Genomic DNA, 17,406 nt, shown 5'->3' with positions numbered 1-17,406 from the left:
TTTACAATCGATACATATAAAGGCAGTTTTCTCAGGATTAGTTTTCTCTGAGCCAGAAATCTCTAATTTAGTAGCACTTACATACACCAACCTTCCCCGTAGCATTCCTATCTATCTTCTGAAGATTTTTTTACTGAGCAGTTCATAAATATAGCATTCGTAGGTTTATAAAACATTTTAGTACTAAAAACATGGCAAAAAATTGATTTTGTAAAGCCTGTTGACAGTAATTTCTGATTTATATCCCAAATGCCCTTTGTAAAAACCTTTGATTCTACTGTATTAACAAAATAAAACAAAAATGTTGAACCTAGCTTTGTCCAATGGTTAGGTTTCTGTTCTGGAAATTCATGAAAACTTGCACACATTTAATAAGATTATGCCATATCTTAGTGTCTTAATGTAAGTAATCAACTGGGGAAGCTTCATGGCAATGTGTTATTTAAATATTTTAATCTATTAGGCCTCCACTATTACGGAAAGATGCCAAAAACTGAAATGTGATAATAACGAAGATGACAAAATCCTAACTAATAAACTAAAGAAACTGCTCTCAAGACCCCTCGTTCACCAAGTTGTTGGATTTGCAATTTACCACATTCCTGGTTAGACTCACAGTACAACAACCAGCATCTTCTGAGGAGCAGAAGACACAGAGGCACATTTAATATCTAAATCCACTTTATTCCTACATCCAGATATACACCTTCATCATTATCATCATGGTTGTCAAGAATATTATCATCATCATCATCATAATGATCATCATAATCATTGCCTTAAACACCACACTTAAGATCATCATGGTGACAGCATTATTGGCTATTCTTTTCTCTTTAAAAGCTAAAGCTGTAATACATAAAAAATTAAACATTTGGTCCTTTAATATATAGTCTAGGCAACATGGTATCAGGGGTTAAGACAGAAATGTCTTGTTGCTACCCACACAAAACATCAAACATCACTGGAAATGGAGCTGAAACAGTGTTGTAGGGCGACAGAAGGAAGAGCCATTTGAACATGAGGCTGATGGCCGCACAGAGCAAAGTGTCGGGCAAACTGAGAGGAAGGGAGTGAGTCTGTGAACGCCAAAGAAGCAGTTAGCGACGGGGGCTGTGAAATCAGATGAAAGGCGGTGAGACAGAGAAGAGATGAAAGACAGAGAGGCTGAAGAGTGAGGAAGCTTATAACAGACCCACAGAGAGGCACGTATTTACAGTTCAGGGAGCCGGGCGAGCCACGGTGCACAGCAGAGCAGTATTGTCTGTCACACACACACAGACACAAAAAAACACAATTTACAGAAGTTGTCAAAGTGAACATGTAGGTTTAAAAGTTTTGTCTTGTTCAAAAAGCTAAACACCACACACCTCAGACAACAAAACTACCAGTGAACTGCTTCTAATTATTCAAATTCATATGAGCATCGACTTTACAGTGATTTTGTATTCTATTCTCTTCTCTAATGTTCTGATGAGAAAATATTACACTTTGGTGCTGAATGGGAGGCAAGAGGGAGTTGGAGCTGGAAAACAGGAAGTGTCTGCTCTATTGCCCGCGGTTGAATCTGACCGCAGAAAGGTTATTATTTTCACACATTTTTTTTTTATTGTCAATATAATTTCCTGTCACACTGTGAGAGTCTCAAATGTTTCACATCTATTGCTTCCATCCCATTTTACTGTGCATACTGTTTCCACTTCAGCTCCCCTGCTTGCTCCAACAATCACTAACACAGATATGTATGTATACATTTGGATATTTTTTTCAGACTCTACTATTGCCTGCACCAACCACTCAACACACCAAGAGAGTCTCCTCAAACGATTGCTTGGTTGAAAGTAACATGAATACCTGATGTTCTAAGACAATCACATCCTAGAGTGAATGCAAACAAGATGTAGCTGTCCACACGACATGATTGGATGTCTGGTCATATCCATGACTCTGCTAATCAGCAGCGGCCACAACATCCTATGAGAGTGTCTTACATGTTGGGGGGCAGTTTGTGTCTTAGTCCCTCTGGGTCTTTTTTATCGATTGACAGCTGAAGGTCTTTTTTCCCACCTTTAGGGGAGGTGGTGTTGGCAGGGGTTGCTGCATGTGTTGACTGGGTGGATGTAGTGGTGGATGTCTGGACAGGGGTAGAGGGTGTATTGAGTTTTGAGATGTTAGGGGCAGCTGTGGTGGTTGGCATTTGTTTCTGTGGTTGAGCAGAAGCAGATTGTAAACTAGAGGAGATGGTGGTGGAGGGAAAGGTTGTAGTAAGAGATGAGGGGTTAGCGGAGCTTGGGTTTGGGCATAAAGGTGTTGAGGATGAGGTTTTAGCTTGGGTTGGTTTGGTGGAGTAACCAGAGCCTGAAGTGGGGGTTGGAGTAAGGACAGGTGGGGTTTGCTTTACAGGATGAACTGAGAAAGTTATTTTCCTTTGAGAGCTAGTGTTAGCTGGTGTAGGTGAAGGAGATGCAGTTTGGGTTGGGGTCTGTTTTGGGATCTGGCTCAAGGTTGGTCCTCTGGCTAAAGTAGGGACAGAGGGCTGGAGACAAGGGGTTGGACTTGGGGATTTACTTAGTGAGGGAACAGGAGTAACAGGGATGTGAGGGGGGGAAGTTGTAGGGGTTAGGGTCTGGGTAGGAGTAACAGGTGTCAGGGTTTGTGTAGGAGTTTGGGCGGGGGTAGAAGTGCGAGAGCAGGTGGTCTGAGTGGGAGTCTGTATCGGAGAAGGTATTGGTGTTGGGGCGGGACTGGGGCCCGACAACGGAGACGGAGAAGGAGGTGTGTTGGATGCCTTGGCTCGGGGGCTCTGGGGACGTGGTGGGATAGAAGTGAACGAGGAGGAAGGGGGAGGAGAGGAGGTAAAAGAGGACTTGGGCCCGTAAGTTTGAGGTATTGGAACAGGGGCAAAAACAGAAGATGGAGGCGGTGTGGAGGAAGGAGAGGGAGAGGAGGAGCGGGGAGAGGGTGAAGGGATTGGTTTGGGACGTGGAGTTGATGAGAGCGACAGCGGTTTTGTCCCTGCTGAAGGTGGGGTGGAGCAGGGAGGAGGAGAGGAGGAGCGAGAGGGGGGCATTGGGATTGGTTTAGGACGAAGTGTCTGGGGGAGTATAGGTGTAGGAGACAGGAGGGGAGTGGGTGCAGCTGAAGGGGTGGAAGAGGAGAGCGAAATCTGCTTTGGAGGGGGGGGAGATGGCAGAGAAGCTGCAGAAGGCATGTATGCAGCTGTAGGTGTGGACACAGAGGCAGCGTGAGGGGCAGCATGGGCGGGCAGATTGTGTGACAGTGCAGCCTGAATAGGAACTGCAGCCTGTGCTTGTGCATTAAACGGTATATTCGTCAGCAGCTGTACTGGAGTGTTACAGCTCAGGATACCTGCGCTGCCTCCCCTAGCCAACTGCCCCGCCAGGAAAGGAGCCGCCAGCAAATTACCACCAGAGGCCTTCCTGTGGAGAGGCGGGTGAGGCTGCACTCCAGCCCAGGAGCGGTGAGGCAGAGTGGGCTGCGAGGCCGACAGCAGCCTGGCCTCCTGGGTGAGTCTGCCAAGTGCTGGCAGACCCTGAGAGCTGTTTCCTCCATGACGTAACAGAGCCTCTTTTGCTCCCTGCTGGCCCATCACAAAGGTATTGCAGTCTGACTGGGCGCCACAAGCAGCAGGAGGGTTGGCGGCAGGTACCTTGTGGAGGGGTGGAGTTTGTGGCCCTCCACCTGGTGATCCAGCAATCATTGAGGGATGATCAGCCGCGAGGCGGAGGTTGTAATGAAGACTCCTTCCTTGTTGGACAGACGTCGGCACAGAGGAGGCGGGTGTGGATGGTGTTTTAGCAACAGGGGGCGATGTCAGCCCACCAAGAGGACCCATGGATGAGGGAGAGGCAGGAAATCCTCTTGGGGACAAACCACCCATCCCTCCTATCCCTCCCATTCCTCCCAACCCTCCCATCGTCATCATCCCAATGAGAGAGCTCACAGAGGGGCGAAGGGGCTGCAACACAGGAGGACGAGGGGGAGACAGAGGGAAAGTGGAGGAGGGAGAGGGAGAGACAAGTGGGGAGGGCAGGAAGAAAGCACCTCCAAGTGCATGCTGCTGCTGAAGCTGCTGCAGCTGCTGTTGCTGTTGTTGCTGATGGTGCATGAGGGCGATGGCTACATTACTGGTGGCAGCAGCAGTCTGCAGAGGGGCGTGGACCAGCGGCGCCCAGATGACCGGGCGTGGCCGAGGAGACACGGTGCCACTTCCTCCAATGACTCCACTTCTTCCTGCAGCAGCAGCTGCAATGGCATCCTGCATGGCCGGCATGCTATCGTGTTTGACAATCTGCTGCACCAGCATGCTGTCACAGGAACCCAGCGTACCGGCTGCCAGGCTTCCTCCGGCTCCTGGACCCCCTCCACCACGACCTCCACCACGACCCATACTGCCCCCCAGAGAACCGCCTTGGGATGACTTCCGCAGGAGCATAGAGTTCTTCCTGCCTGTAGAGGAGAAAAATGTATTATAAAGTTCATGAGAAACTAAGTGTGAATTAAGTTCCAGATAACAAAGTTTTTACTTTCTTGAAGGCTAAGTTGTTAACTGAACCGTAGCAAACATCTGAGCTTCGAGGTTCTTCTTTTCTTCACAGAGAAAATTGCTCATCCTTTAGTATTTCAGCTTTTTATTTTTCAAAGATGTTCCAAACCTTTAAGCCGAGGACCCTGCCCCCTAGAAATCTAGCAGTACTGGAAGCATAATTGCAAATATTGTGCAAGGTCATTGCAGAATTAAAGAGCTGAATGGAAAATAGCAAGACCCTGAATACAAAAGACTGTGAGAGAAATGTATGAGCCACTCAGACATCCACACTTTACCGATTCGGTCCAATCGGTCAACAGCTACAGTTTCGAAGGCACGCCTCATCATCGGATGTTCCTCCAGCACCTCGTTAAAGCTGTCCACACTGAGAGAGTACAGGCGGCAGTATGTATCTGCACGGACGCTGGCTGTCCTCCGTCCATGAGTCAACAAACAGATCTCTGAAAAAGGGAATAAGCATTGAGAAAGGCTGTGAGATAAATGAATCCTACGGTATAAACTTCCATCACCTTCATCTTCAAGTACATTTTTCCTTTATACCTTCTTGAACAACTTGAGCTATCTAAAAAACTCTTCACATATTCACCTCCAAAGTAGGACCCATCGCTCAGCTTGGTTTCCTTGTTGCCACGGGCCAGCACACTGACTCGCCCATGCTGGATAAAGTACATCTTCCGTCCAACTGTGCCCTCGCGGATGATGAAGTCTGAAGGCTGAAACACTTCAAATCGGAGCTTGGTCAGCACAGCAGTCACAAAGTTGGGATCAGCGTTGGCGAACAGCGGCATGTTAGCCACCAGGCTGCGGCAGTTAAAGCTTACTATCTCCTAGATAAAGAGGAAGAAGAGATAAATTGAAAGTGAAGGTATGCTCAAAGGCCAAAGCAGTTGTGGTCTCTACGTGTATATGAGTGGGTGTTTGTGAATTCATTACCTCTTTAAGCGGCTCGCTGAGTTCTCCCAGGATGTTCTCCTCATCAAACATTTTCCCCTGGAAGCGGTGCTCATAGTACTCGTGGATCTTTTGCCGGAGGTCTGCAGGAAGCTTATGGAACGACATGTACTGCTCCACCTGCTTGTACTGCAATAACACACAAACACAAACATGCACAGGTCAATAAAATTGAAGACAGTGACACATTATATAGAAAAACAGTGAGTGAATTTGGAACAGCCTATAAATTGTGAGAACTTTGATTGAAGTGATTTTCAGATTATTTAATTCAAATATTTTCTTCAAAAGAAAAACCTATTCAGTATTTCAGAAATATAATGATTTTTTCTAAAGATGTCAGTAATAAAGAGGTAGAAGAAAGTTTTATCCCAATCATCATGTTGAGACCCCTCACGTTTGTCTTGCGACCACTTTGGAGAGTCCTGACCCCCAGTTTGGAAACCACTAGAGTTGCCTTTTTTGATCATTCAATCATCTGCAAAAATGCCAAACATTCACTAGTTCCAGCTTCGCGAATATTAAGATCCGCTGTTTAACATCATTGTAAATTGAAGTTGTTTGGTTTTGGATTGTCAGTAAAAAAAATATTAATTTGAAGATGTCACTTTGGGCTCAGTGAAGTTGTGATGGGCATTTTTTACTGAAATTTGATTGGTTAAAGGAAAAAAAACCTTTAAAGCTCATTTGATAATACATATTATTGTCAACAGAAATTGATTAAATCGATGGCTGAACTATAAAAAGCATAGCAGGACAGATGGATGAGCGTCATGTTTCACCTTTTCCTGGTATTGTCGCCGTGAGGAGTCCAGCGACTGTATGAGAGCGGTGGCGTGGCCGATGAACATGGCATAGCAGGTTGCACCGACGATCATACTGAGCATGGTGAGCCACACATCAGTCATCCCTTCTGGAGCCTGGGCACCGTACCCGATACACAACATGTGGCTCATGGCTTTGAACAGAGCATAGGAGTACTGTATGCCCCATGTGTCATTCTGTGAGTGGGAGGCAGACACAGAGGGTGACAGGACGAGTGAAACGAAGTGTTAATTACCAAGGCACTGCAATATTGAACTGTTTTTATTTTTAGTCGTGTTACAGGAGCTTTTTTTGCCTCTGAGACGCGCTCAGCCACACCACTTCAGAAAATACAGCTGAGATCATAACATGTAGCAGCAGAGCAATTTAACTGTCAAAACCCACTTTGCTTCAAAACAGAGCGTCTGCAGAACATTTAAAAACCACACGGACCATAAAAAGGCAGTCCACTTGCATTATTAATACGCTTCTAAAGACCATAGAGACCAGCCCATGTGTTTCTGTGTGTGTGTGTGTGCGTGTGTCTGTGTTTCCCTCTGTTTTAAGCTGAGTCCAACTAGACTAAGATGTTAATAGTCTAAAGGATGAGGGGACTTTCTCTGGGGAAAATCCCAGCATCAGCCTGCTTAGCAACAGTCACCCAGGCAACCGCTAAGACATGAGTCAGCTATTCATACAGCAGTGTATCTGTGTGCATTCATGGTCGTCCACGTCTGTACGCCTGCATGCACAGAGACAAAACCTCCAGCACGTCCCCTAGGCCTTCAACTTGCGTGAGTTTACGCCTTCACCTGATCTCTGCTGAGGTTTCTAATTGGAAAATCTTTTTTTATTTTCGTGACGATGATAGTTAATCATATTCCAACTGGACATGTTGCTGCATGAGCCAATTAACATAGATAAGGAGCAAACAATGTCAAAACAGATAAACACCCCCACTCTGCACACACACACAGATAACCACAAACCCAGCTGCTTTCTGAAGCTGTGACTTTCATTCATCTGAAATAAGTATTGTGCCCACTGTTCAAACAAGTTGAGATAGAGCTTTGTACTTTTTATTCAACCAGAACTGAATGTCAGGTTCTATTTTGTTCTCTGCACAATAAAATCACTGAAACATACTAAAAATAACGGCACACATACACACAGATGGCAGGTTAGAGACTCACCACCATCAGGTTCTTGGAAACCCAACAGTCAGGAGGGAAGTCCTGCAGCATGGGGACCAGGAACTGGAGACAGCCGTCCCAGTGGCACAGCAGCAGCATCATACCAATAAGGTTAACTATCCTCACCATGGCACTGGCAAGGTCATAGGTCATATGGAAGATCTGAGGAGGAGCAGAAGGAAAGACGACGAAGAAAATAAGGATGCAAGTGGGATGAATAAAATGGTGGAATGGGCAGGTGAGGTTTACCTTTTCAGAAAGATTTAATTTCAAAATTGTCCAAAATGCATTTCAATGAGGCACAAATTTCTTAAGCACAACATTCAAAACATGCATTTGATTCTATTCGTGACACGATATTTCAAAAGGCTTGTGATGAGTCATACCTTACATATTAAATGAGTTTTGAACCACCTCTTTCCCACAAATATCTCTTTCCCTTGGCCTTTGCTCTCTGTTTCCAGCCTCTGTTTCTCACCTCCTCCCACTGGTGGATGTAGCGGATGAGTCTGGACAGGCGGAGCAGTCGAAGCAGGCTCAGGATTTTGGTGAAGCGGACGATGCGCAGCGCCCGGGCTGTCCGGTAGACCTCTGAGTCGAGACTGTCCACCATAAGGAAGATGTAGTCTACCGGGATGGATGACACAAAGTCCACCAGGAACCAGTTCTTCAGGTAGTTCTCTCGGATCGCTCTGAGTTGGCGTTGCATGGAAGAGCAGTGACATTTGTAATTTGGCAATCAAGCATTGTGGAAGTGATTCCAACATTTGGCTGGCACGAAGCGATTCTCATCAATATTCAACAGGAACACAACTGGAACGTGAACAAAGCTCTGCCACCAGCTGCATATCACCTTTTTTTTTTTTTTTTTTTTTTACAATTAACACAAACCAAACAGATGGCCAGAAGAGCTAATTTAAATGAATGGCGACAGAGCAGCTGTATTAATATTCTCAACCATACAGATACACATAATCAATGCAACCAGAGATGCTCCTACTGACCTGGGGTCCAGTAATATCTCAGTGTTGTCCTCCTTGATTATTCCGGTCCTGAAGTTGAGGACCAAGTCGACCATGAAGAGAGTGTCAGAGACCACGTTGAAGATGATCCAGGAGGGAGTGTTCTCATCTCTAAAGAAAGTGATGCCCACTGGCAGGATGATTAAGTTCCCCATCATCAACATTAGCATCAACAAGTCCCAGTAGAATCTAGACGGAGAAAGACAGCGTTTTGTTTAATGTTCCTGTGTCTATAAGGTTGGACTGTAAGTCTAAGATATGTGTTTTTTTTACAGGCTTTTTATTTTATTTTATTATGTTTTTTTGTTCTCACTGCAAAGGTGACAAAATGACAAGTCTCCCACAATGCAATGCACAAAAGAAATGGAGGAGTTGTTCACTGCTGGAAATGTTTCAATTAATTGTGGGTGGTGGTGAAACAACTCCAGGAAGATGTAAAACAGATAACGTGCATTGGATCTTAAAAAAAAGTTTTGTGTCTATTTTAAATTTAATTTGCATTGGATTTCAAAAGTCCAATGTCACATATTATGGTGCAAAATGGAGAAAATTAACTACATTATCCAAAACGATGGAGCGAAGCCAACAGATTCTTCTGAAGTCTGCCTCACATATATCTCTGTTAACTGCTGGTCATCTCTCCAACAAAGGCAAATATTTGCTGTTTCCCGCTTCAGTTGTGAGTATTTGTTTACTTCTTGACACCTTAATGAGCTTTTTAGCACAAACATCACTTGATGTCATGGTTGTGTGATTGGCACATTCCTTACTGTCTCTGACCTGAAAGAATTAGTTCTGTATTGGTATGTAGTAGTGTTTATTTGACTCACTTGTTCATATTGATAGAGCAACTCAACTGCTTAATAGCAGGTAGTAATATTCAATATTCTAGTCTTTTTCCCCCATTTATTAAACTCTGTATTGTGGGACTGGCTGAAATAACTAAATCAAGTAATTGTAAGATTTGATTTCTAACAGTGTAAGACAGAAAACATTTATCCTGCTGAAGTATATGAGCAACAGGTGTGAGGCCAGAGGAGCCATCAATCAATCCATTAATCTAATTAATGCAGGTTTATTCCTTGTCGCTATTAGATTTGTTTGAGTCTGTTTGAATGTATTAATAAATGATTTCTAACAATTCCTAAAATACGGCAAAGAAAGTACAATTTAGGTTACATGTGCAGTACACACAAAGGTGCACCAGTTGGGACGCCTTTTTCTCTAATTAGCCTAATCAAAGGTATTATTTGAGATGGTGCATTTAACACAGTAGACAATGAAAATGTTTGACTTTAATATGATGGGTTCTTTACTTTGATGGTAGATTTGACAAGCTGTTTAGAAACAACACACAATGTTATGACAATCCCCTGATCATAATGGAGGAATAGTTTTGTATTAAACAGTTTTTGCTGGATTTGGTATGAAAAACTGACAATGGCAAATCATGTTTAAACAAAGATGCTTTTTGTTTTATATGTCTATCAATTGAACATCATTGGGTTGTGGGCTGTTAGTCGGACAAATCAAGATGGGAAGACATTTACTTGGGCTTTGGGAAAGACACTGGATCAAATCCTATAATGCATCTGGATTGTGCCTTATCTCCCATCACCAGAACTCAGTTTATACACAGTCCCAAGTCGAGATAACCATGAAGGCATATCAATGTCATTTTATAAGACTTAACAAAATATGTCCCGAGCTACAGAAGACATTATACTTTTGTTTTTACAGGATGAGTAGTATTCTTCATGAAGAGAAAACCACACTCTGTGTTTAAAAAGGGTGGAGTGCCACTTTAAAGGCGATTTGGATTGATTCTGACTTTTTTTCCTCTTCCCCTTCAACCAGCACCATCTTTTCTCACAGTTAATCCCTTTATAGCCCATGTCCTTATGTATATATTCGTATTTCTTTTTTTTTTTTTTTTGCGGTTCATTATCCTGAGTCAGGAGGTGAGTAACAATTCCAAGAAGTGAAAAGTCTTCCTGGTAGCCTTTTCCAAGTGCAGAAGCGGTACATGTGAAGGTTTCCTTTAAAACAATTTCATCCTTTGCAAATGCCTTGGCAACATAAAGTACATCCTTTATCTCTCCTTCCGAAAAAGCAGAGCAGAAATTAACTGAATTGAGACGGAGAGACAGACATAGCAGGACAAATAGAGGCAAATGATCAATAACCTTGGGAGGCTTCATCAATCTGTATTTCTTGCTGGAGGGTATTATCGGATGACGTAGCCCTCTGAAAAAAATTCTGTGAGTGATTTAAGGATGACAGAAAAGGGGATCCAATCATCTGGAGATGATGCCTGTCTTCTTTCTGTCTTCTTTCTCCTAATCCCTTCATCCATCACCTTAACCCATATCAATGTCTTGCTTTCTACACACTCGCTCTCCTTCTGTGAGAAAGTTCACTCAAGCTCTGTGGTCGGTGGCTATTGAGCTCTAATTTAGTAACACAACCTCATGTGGTGTGACGCTGCCGCTAGACTGATGAAGATTAAGTATGAGTCATCACTCTGCTGCTTCTCCCTCACTTTGTCACTAATACTGACAGATGTATCACTTCATAATCACTCACAATAAATGCAGGAATTCATTTATACTTCCTGATCTTGAGGACCTGCAATTTGCATATGTCAACTTGGACTTTATATGTTTTATATTAATGGTTAATTTAAGCAATCGTTTGTGACAGCCATTTAATGGTAGAAACTCTGCCACATTTCACAATAACATATTTTACTGCACTACATTTATTTGACTGCTCTATTAACTTTACAGTTCGAGATTTTACACAAAAAAAGCATATGAAAACATAAAAAAACCAAAAACACACCCAGCCCGACTATGTCAACAAAGATTGGATAACAACACACACAAGAGGGAGAGCGACTTCATTCTCTGCTCAGGTATAAATTGATCCACTTTATGTTTACATAGCAAATAGTTGTTTTCGGCTCCTTTAATCTAACCTCAATGGGTTACATTACATTGTACATTTACTGCACATTAATCAGCCTCTGTGTACTAGATTTCACTGTTGTCATTGAGATGTGAGACCAAACAAAGTAGAACAACCAAACAGACAAGAGAAGATGTCAGATCCAAACTGATTGGGATGTGAAGGTTTGACATGCTGGCTAAATACCTGACAAGGCAGGGGACTGATGCTGTGTGTGGTTGTATGTGCACTTGTGTACTCATGAACTCACAGATAGGAATTGCAAATGCAATCAAAGGCTCTCCACTGCCTCATCAGTATTCCATCTTGAACATGAACAGGTGCTAGAGGAGAACTGACCTGCATCTACCTGCTCAGCTGCTGTCAAACGAAACACTAATTCTACTGTAATTGAGGCCAAGTGTCCCATGAGCGGCCTCTTATTGGTTCCCTGCTCACGGTTGGCCAGATGTCAGTTCTGAACAAGTTTCCACCCATCATCCTGCCAGACGTAGACGAACAAGCACAACAGCGACCGGCTATTATGCAATAAATCCCTGTTACTATATGAGTGATGCCACCAACCCTGTCTCAGCACGACACATCTGTGGTGTCGCTCTGTTTTCACCTCTCTCTTGCTGTTCCAGTGTATGAAGCGTCTCCTTCTGACTCTTATTTTGTATTCGTATAGGTGCAGCGGGAATACATATTTTTTAATGAGGTGAGAGCTTATCAGCACACTCTATTGTGACAGACCACACACACAAGCTTACATATCACTGCACATACAGGCTCTTGTGCTCAAGGTCAATACAGGGACAAAAACCCAATAAAGGGGCTTTAGCAGTAATCCGTCTTTCCCTCTCGCTCGCTCCAGCCTCACAAAGTTCCTCTTCAGATGTCGCTTCAGACTACAGGTACTTAACTGAAAAGTTAGATGACTGAATTATGCATAATGCATACTCAACCTGCATAATTTAGGAAGTCATACATAATTGATCTAAATTCAATTGTGATTGTCTGACGAGTTAATTAGGACTATTAACATTTTCAGTTATCTAGCATGAATATCAACAAGTACAGGAGGGGCATTCATCCTATCACATCCCTTCATCCATCCATCCTTCCCTCTGCTCCTCACTGACCTCATTCACCGTATCTCCTGTGAGCAGACTCGTAAGCAGAACTTGTGAGTGATCATCAAATTGACAGACAATACAAAACGACTCAGTCTGTGTGTGTGTGTGTTTGGTTGATGAGACAAAAGTGGGCCAAGAGCCTTGGGGATCAAGTCCTCCATTGTTGCTGCAGCCTGTCTGGAGATTACGAATGCTGTCTCTCCCTCTGCGCTCCACCTGCATATTTTGCCTTAAGTCTCCCACAGCCAATGACCAGCATATATATGGTTGTTTAGCATGTCAGTCAAAAAATAGTATGACATTTTAAAGGTATGTGAGGGAGAATAAAATGTGGCCTTGTGTGTTTAAAGGATGGCAGACATTCAAAAAATGTCCCTTTCATACTTGCCTCCATTGAAAAAAGAAGGCCAGAGAAACAATTAACCACCAGGTTCATCTTTGTCTTCATGAGGAGTTTATTCAAGAAAAACAAAAATGAACAGCCACAATTGTCATTTTTATTACAGGAATTCTCATGCTAACTGTTCCTTGCACATAGCCGACAGCAGGGGGTGCTATGTTGGGTTCATCCACTGTTCACATGAAAACATACTTGACATTTCACTTATTGACATGGAGGGCATCTCTCGCTGCTCCCTGATCAACCAAACGCCTTGAATAACTTTGTCCTTCTAATTTGCATCTTCTCACATTCATCCTTAAACTATTTATTCTGGAAACAACAAGCGACAATCAGTCTCTGCAGAGTATCTATTCTCCTACTAGTTGAATAGAGACCTGCCAGAGCTGTGTGGTGTCTACACTGGAGGCCTCGTCACACTGCCCTTTCCATAAACACCTCCCCCTGCCTGCATCATGCCCCCAAGGACCTTAAATACACTCCGATCTTTTCATATTCCATTTTAACCTTTCATACAGACTTTGCCTTTATAACACTGTCTATACCACCTTTCCTGAAGATGTTCTCTCATTGCATCGCTTGCTTCTCCAACCTAACCCTACATATAGCCTCCAGCAAGTTTTCTCTCTCCTTCCAGATGTCCTCCTTCCCATTTCTCCCGGTTACCAACTTAAGAGCGTGCTATATGTATGATATGTTTCTCTATTTCTCTCCCTCCCTTTACTTAAGTATCTATCATTATGCTTCAAGTGTGCTCCATTAAAGTGTCCATGGGTTCAGCTTGTTTTGATCCATAATTCAACCAAAATAACTTCAGGTGTCTTTCATGTACTACAAGTGGCATTTATTTCACAAACCATCAACTGCAGCTCGCTGTGGAGGGTGTGTGTGTGTGTGTGTGTGTGTGTGTGTGTGTGTGTGTGTGTGTGTGTGTGTGTGTGTGTGTGTGTGTGTGTGTGTGTTCATACCTGAAGTCACTGTATGGGTGTATGATCCAAGAGCCTGCTGATTTCAGTCTCTCCTGCTCCAGTGCCACGGCTTTGTGGGATCCAAACATGCGCAGGCTGAACTTGTTGACCCCCGGCTGAAGCATGGCTCCGAACTGTCTCTGGATGAAGGTGCTCTGGTTGGAGGTGCTGTAGTCCTCTCCATCCAGCCCCATGCCAAAACCTCCCAGTCCAAACTGAGCCATCATCTCAGGGGACCCTGCAGCAGTGCTGTTACAAGTGGTGGTGGTCGTGGTCTCTGGGCCGGTGGCCACCACCATCACTCCGGTCCCCGTGGAGGAAGTGGAGGTCAGGGCGGCGCGGGTCGAGGCGAAGCCTACTGAGCGCGGGGGAGGATGGGCTGTGGCAGAGGAGGAGGAGGGCGGGGGCGGCAGGGGCACCGGGGTGGTCGGGGTGCCTGCTGTCCGGAAGGGAAGGCCATCCCTGGTGGAGGAGCTCATGATGGAGGGGCGACGGCCACGTCCACCTGAGGAGGTGCTGTCCGCCCCGAAGGAGCCCCTCTCCCCTTCCAGCGAGGCCTGGGACAGCCTGTAACCCGGAGAGGGCAGGCTGCTCTTACTGCGCCGCTTCGAGTCCCCTCCTTTGCGTCTGGGGAGGCTGTCACCCCCAGATCCCCCGGTGCTACTGGGGGTACCCACACCTCCCACCAGCCCATCCATCCCAACTCAGGGAAGAGGGTAAACCGGTGACACTCAGGAAGACAACTGTTTAGTATAGTCGACCTACCTAGATTACATAGGCTATAAAATGTCAATGTCAATCTAAATTTTAAATTGAAGAAGCTAAAGAAAAGTGTGTCTCTGTATCTCCAGTCATTGTCCTGAAGCCGGCAGCTCACACCTCCGCCCTCCCTTGGCAGATGTGGCCATGCTTACCTCGTGCCCTTGGAAACAGCTCCATCCAGACATTAAGTCCTCCACCATGTCAGAGTGACGCCAGCAGCTCCCCTGTCCCCTTTTTCCTCAAAGTGCCTCTTTTGTCCTTACAGATGTTTCTGTATCTTTCCTCCTTCCTCGTCCTTGAAACGTTTCTCTCCCCCCAAGGCCCTCCCTCTCCTCTCCACAGCCGCCCTCAATGCTCCGATGCCGGTCATTTTGGCACCGGATTCCGGGTCTTTTGTAGATAACGGATCTCGCCGCTCATTGGCCGTCGGTGTCCAGTCTCTATAGCCTATTTGCCCAGGCTGCTCAGCCAATTTGGCAATTTTCAACCATTATCATTATGTAAGAGATAAACGGTAAGGTGGAGAAGTGGGGAACATTCATCCGCGGATGAATGACAAGGGCACTTGGTCCTCTGTCAGGAGGGATGGGTTGTTAATGGACATAAGGGACGCACGTTATAGGCACACATAGGCGCTCACGCTCAGAGGCGCACTGATACATCCTGACACGCACAAAGAGGAACGGACCGACAGAGACACACGAGACGGCGGAAACAAGTCAAATGACCCAAAATCTAGACCATCATTTCACTGAATCCGCGGCGCGTTTTCATTTCCAGCATCAGAGCGGAATAAACGCTCATCGTGAAGAAAGGCGCGCCGAAATGTTCCCCGTGACAGACGCGCTCAGACAGCCGGAGAGACAACCGGCTCACAGCTTATTTTGTAAAAGTAATGCCGGAATGAACCCGGTCAGGTGTTCAGTCTTCTGTTCTCTCCGTGTCTGCCATCTATCCCCACTTCTGCCGACTTTCAATGACATAGTGTCCAGACTACAAGGAAACGGCGCTGTCCTCTCCGCCTTAAGGACACCGAGGGCAGATCAAATATTTCAATATAAGCTGCTCCGAGGTCAAAAAAAAAAACGACACGTTCAGTTGAATTTATAAAGCCTCCTTTAAAAAAATAAAACAACTTGTTGAGCGTTTAGGTTGGCTGCTCCTTCGCAGACTGATCAGAGCCGATGGACTTCTGCAGCTGATATTCACTCATCACTCTGACTCAGCTCAAGAGGTCGAGCTGGCACGTCCACAGAGGCGCGCATCGCATGCAAATGGCATATTAAATAAATAAATGTGCATATAAAGGTCTGGATCTAATCGGTCTGTTGCCATGGCATCCGCATCCCCATCATCAGTCCCCTCAAGTCCGCATGCCCGGCCGGCGCAAGACGCACGCATCCCTCGCAGGTATACAGGTCGCGCGTCATCTTCTCTCTTACCAATACAGCGAGAGCTCGCGTGATGGAGAGAGCGGTGATGAAACTTTATTTAAACCCCGGAAAAAGAGCAATCTTTTTTTAACAACGGTGACAAATTACTGGGGGAAAAAATGGATGGAAATACCCGAGAGAAGAATAAAACACAATATGATCAGTGAATGAAAAACTGTAGTTCAAACCAACATGATAAAACTCAACGCATTTAAAGGCTACTACTGATGCAATTCATGATTTTCCTTCCCATCACAGCTGATAGCAGTTCAATTAAACAGACTACAAATGCTAGCTAATTACACAATTAGTCCTCCAACGTGTCACCTGTTAAAAAAATGAAAATGATCGTGAAAGCTGCATGCTTAAAAATCCATGGAAAGTATAGCTAAAGGTTATACTACCTTGGTAGGCCTACAATTTTAAGGTATTTGTACTTATCTTCAGAGGCAAATATTGTACCCTTTACTTCACCTATTTGACAGTTGTAATAACTTGTTACTTTGCAAATGAATAATTAATAAAATATATAACAGGTTCTTAACTTATAATATATGTTGCATTTTTTAATCAAACACTTCATCTAAGAGTATATAAATTAGTTGAAAATAACATCACCTCAACATTGAATTGTTGAGTTGAACATGCATTTTGAAAGATAAATAGTCATACAGCCAACCACAGATATTTGCTCATTATGAGAATGTGGATGTTATAGACAGACAGAGAAGAGATACTCTTAGGATGGAGGATTCGAGGCACATTTAAGACAGAAAAGAAATACTAAAGAAGCAGGAAGCCTGCAGGAGAAAAGCGAGTATATAACATAAAAGGATGGGACATGAGAAAGCCCCATGCAGGAACAGATATAATTAGTTTAAGAATGAACAGTAGGCAGATGTTGGCATCTGGGTCATCTCAGAGGACAAAAGGAAATAGTTTAATACCCGTCATCTCTGCATCTCCCGGCACGACTCATTATAGCCAAAAGAATTGTGCCGTCACAGAGATAAGCTCAGGACTAAGGTCAGGAATGAAAGCCTTATCTTTAAATTCTATAATAGCCACCAATAATGATATGCTTCAACAATGACACCATGCACGGAGACAATGTTCATTTACAATTCAACATTAATCCCACAAATAACAGAGACGAAAAGAAGAAGACGGTTCCATTAGTGAAGCTAAAGTCTAGAAATCAAACAGAAGAAACTG

At 44.3% G+C, this 17,406-nt stretch overlaps 1 protein-coding gene across 1 annotated transcript; it reads right to left on the bottom strand.

Moving 5' to 3' along the window:
• Nucleotides 1-1,987: 1,987 nt before the first annotated feature.
• On the bottom strand, nucleotides 1,988-14,694 carry LOC129109880 (potassium/sodium hyperpolarization-activated cyclic nucleotide-gated channel 2). The gene is made up of 9 exons (XM_054622028.1): nucleotides 13,997-14,694; nucleotides 8,523-8,729; nucleotides 7,997-8,210; nucleotides 7,519-7,680; nucleotides 6,304-6,522; nucleotides 5,504-5,650; nucleotides 5,157-5,397; nucleotides 4,846-5,010; nucleotides 1,988-4,470 (listed from the first exon to the last, which is right to left on the bottom strand). The coding sequence occupies exons 1-9, from the start codon at nucleotides 14,692-14,694 to the stop codon at nucleotides 1,988-1,990; spliced, it is 4,536 nt and encodes a 1,511-aa protein (XP_054478003.1).
• Nucleotides 14,695-17,406: the final 2,712 nt, after the last annotated feature.

Source organism: Anoplopoma fimbria, chromosome 20, assembly GCF_027596085.1.
Source record: "Anoplopoma fimbria isolate UVic2021 breed Golden Eagle Sablefish chromosome 20, Afim_UVic_2022, whole genome shotgun sequence".
Lineage (NCBI taxonomy): Eukaryota > Metazoa > Chordata > Actinopteri > Perciformes > Anoplopomatidae > Anoplopoma > Anoplopoma fimbria.
This window is presented reverse-complemented; position numbering and strand designations above follow the sequence as displayed.

Coding starts and splice junctions, on each gene's coding strand:
- LOC129109880 (XM_054622028.1), bottom strand. CDS start 14,694: ATGGATGGGCTGGTGGGAGGTGTGGGTACCCCCAGTAGCACCGGGGGA. Junction 6,523..7,518: donor TTTCCAAGAACCTGATGGTG/GTGAGTCTCTAA, acceptor TCCCACTCACAG/AATGACACATGGGGCATACA. Junction 5,651..6,303: donor GGCGACAATACCAGGAAAAG/GTGAAACATGAC, acceptor GTGTTATTGCAG/TACAAGCAGGTGGAGCAGTA.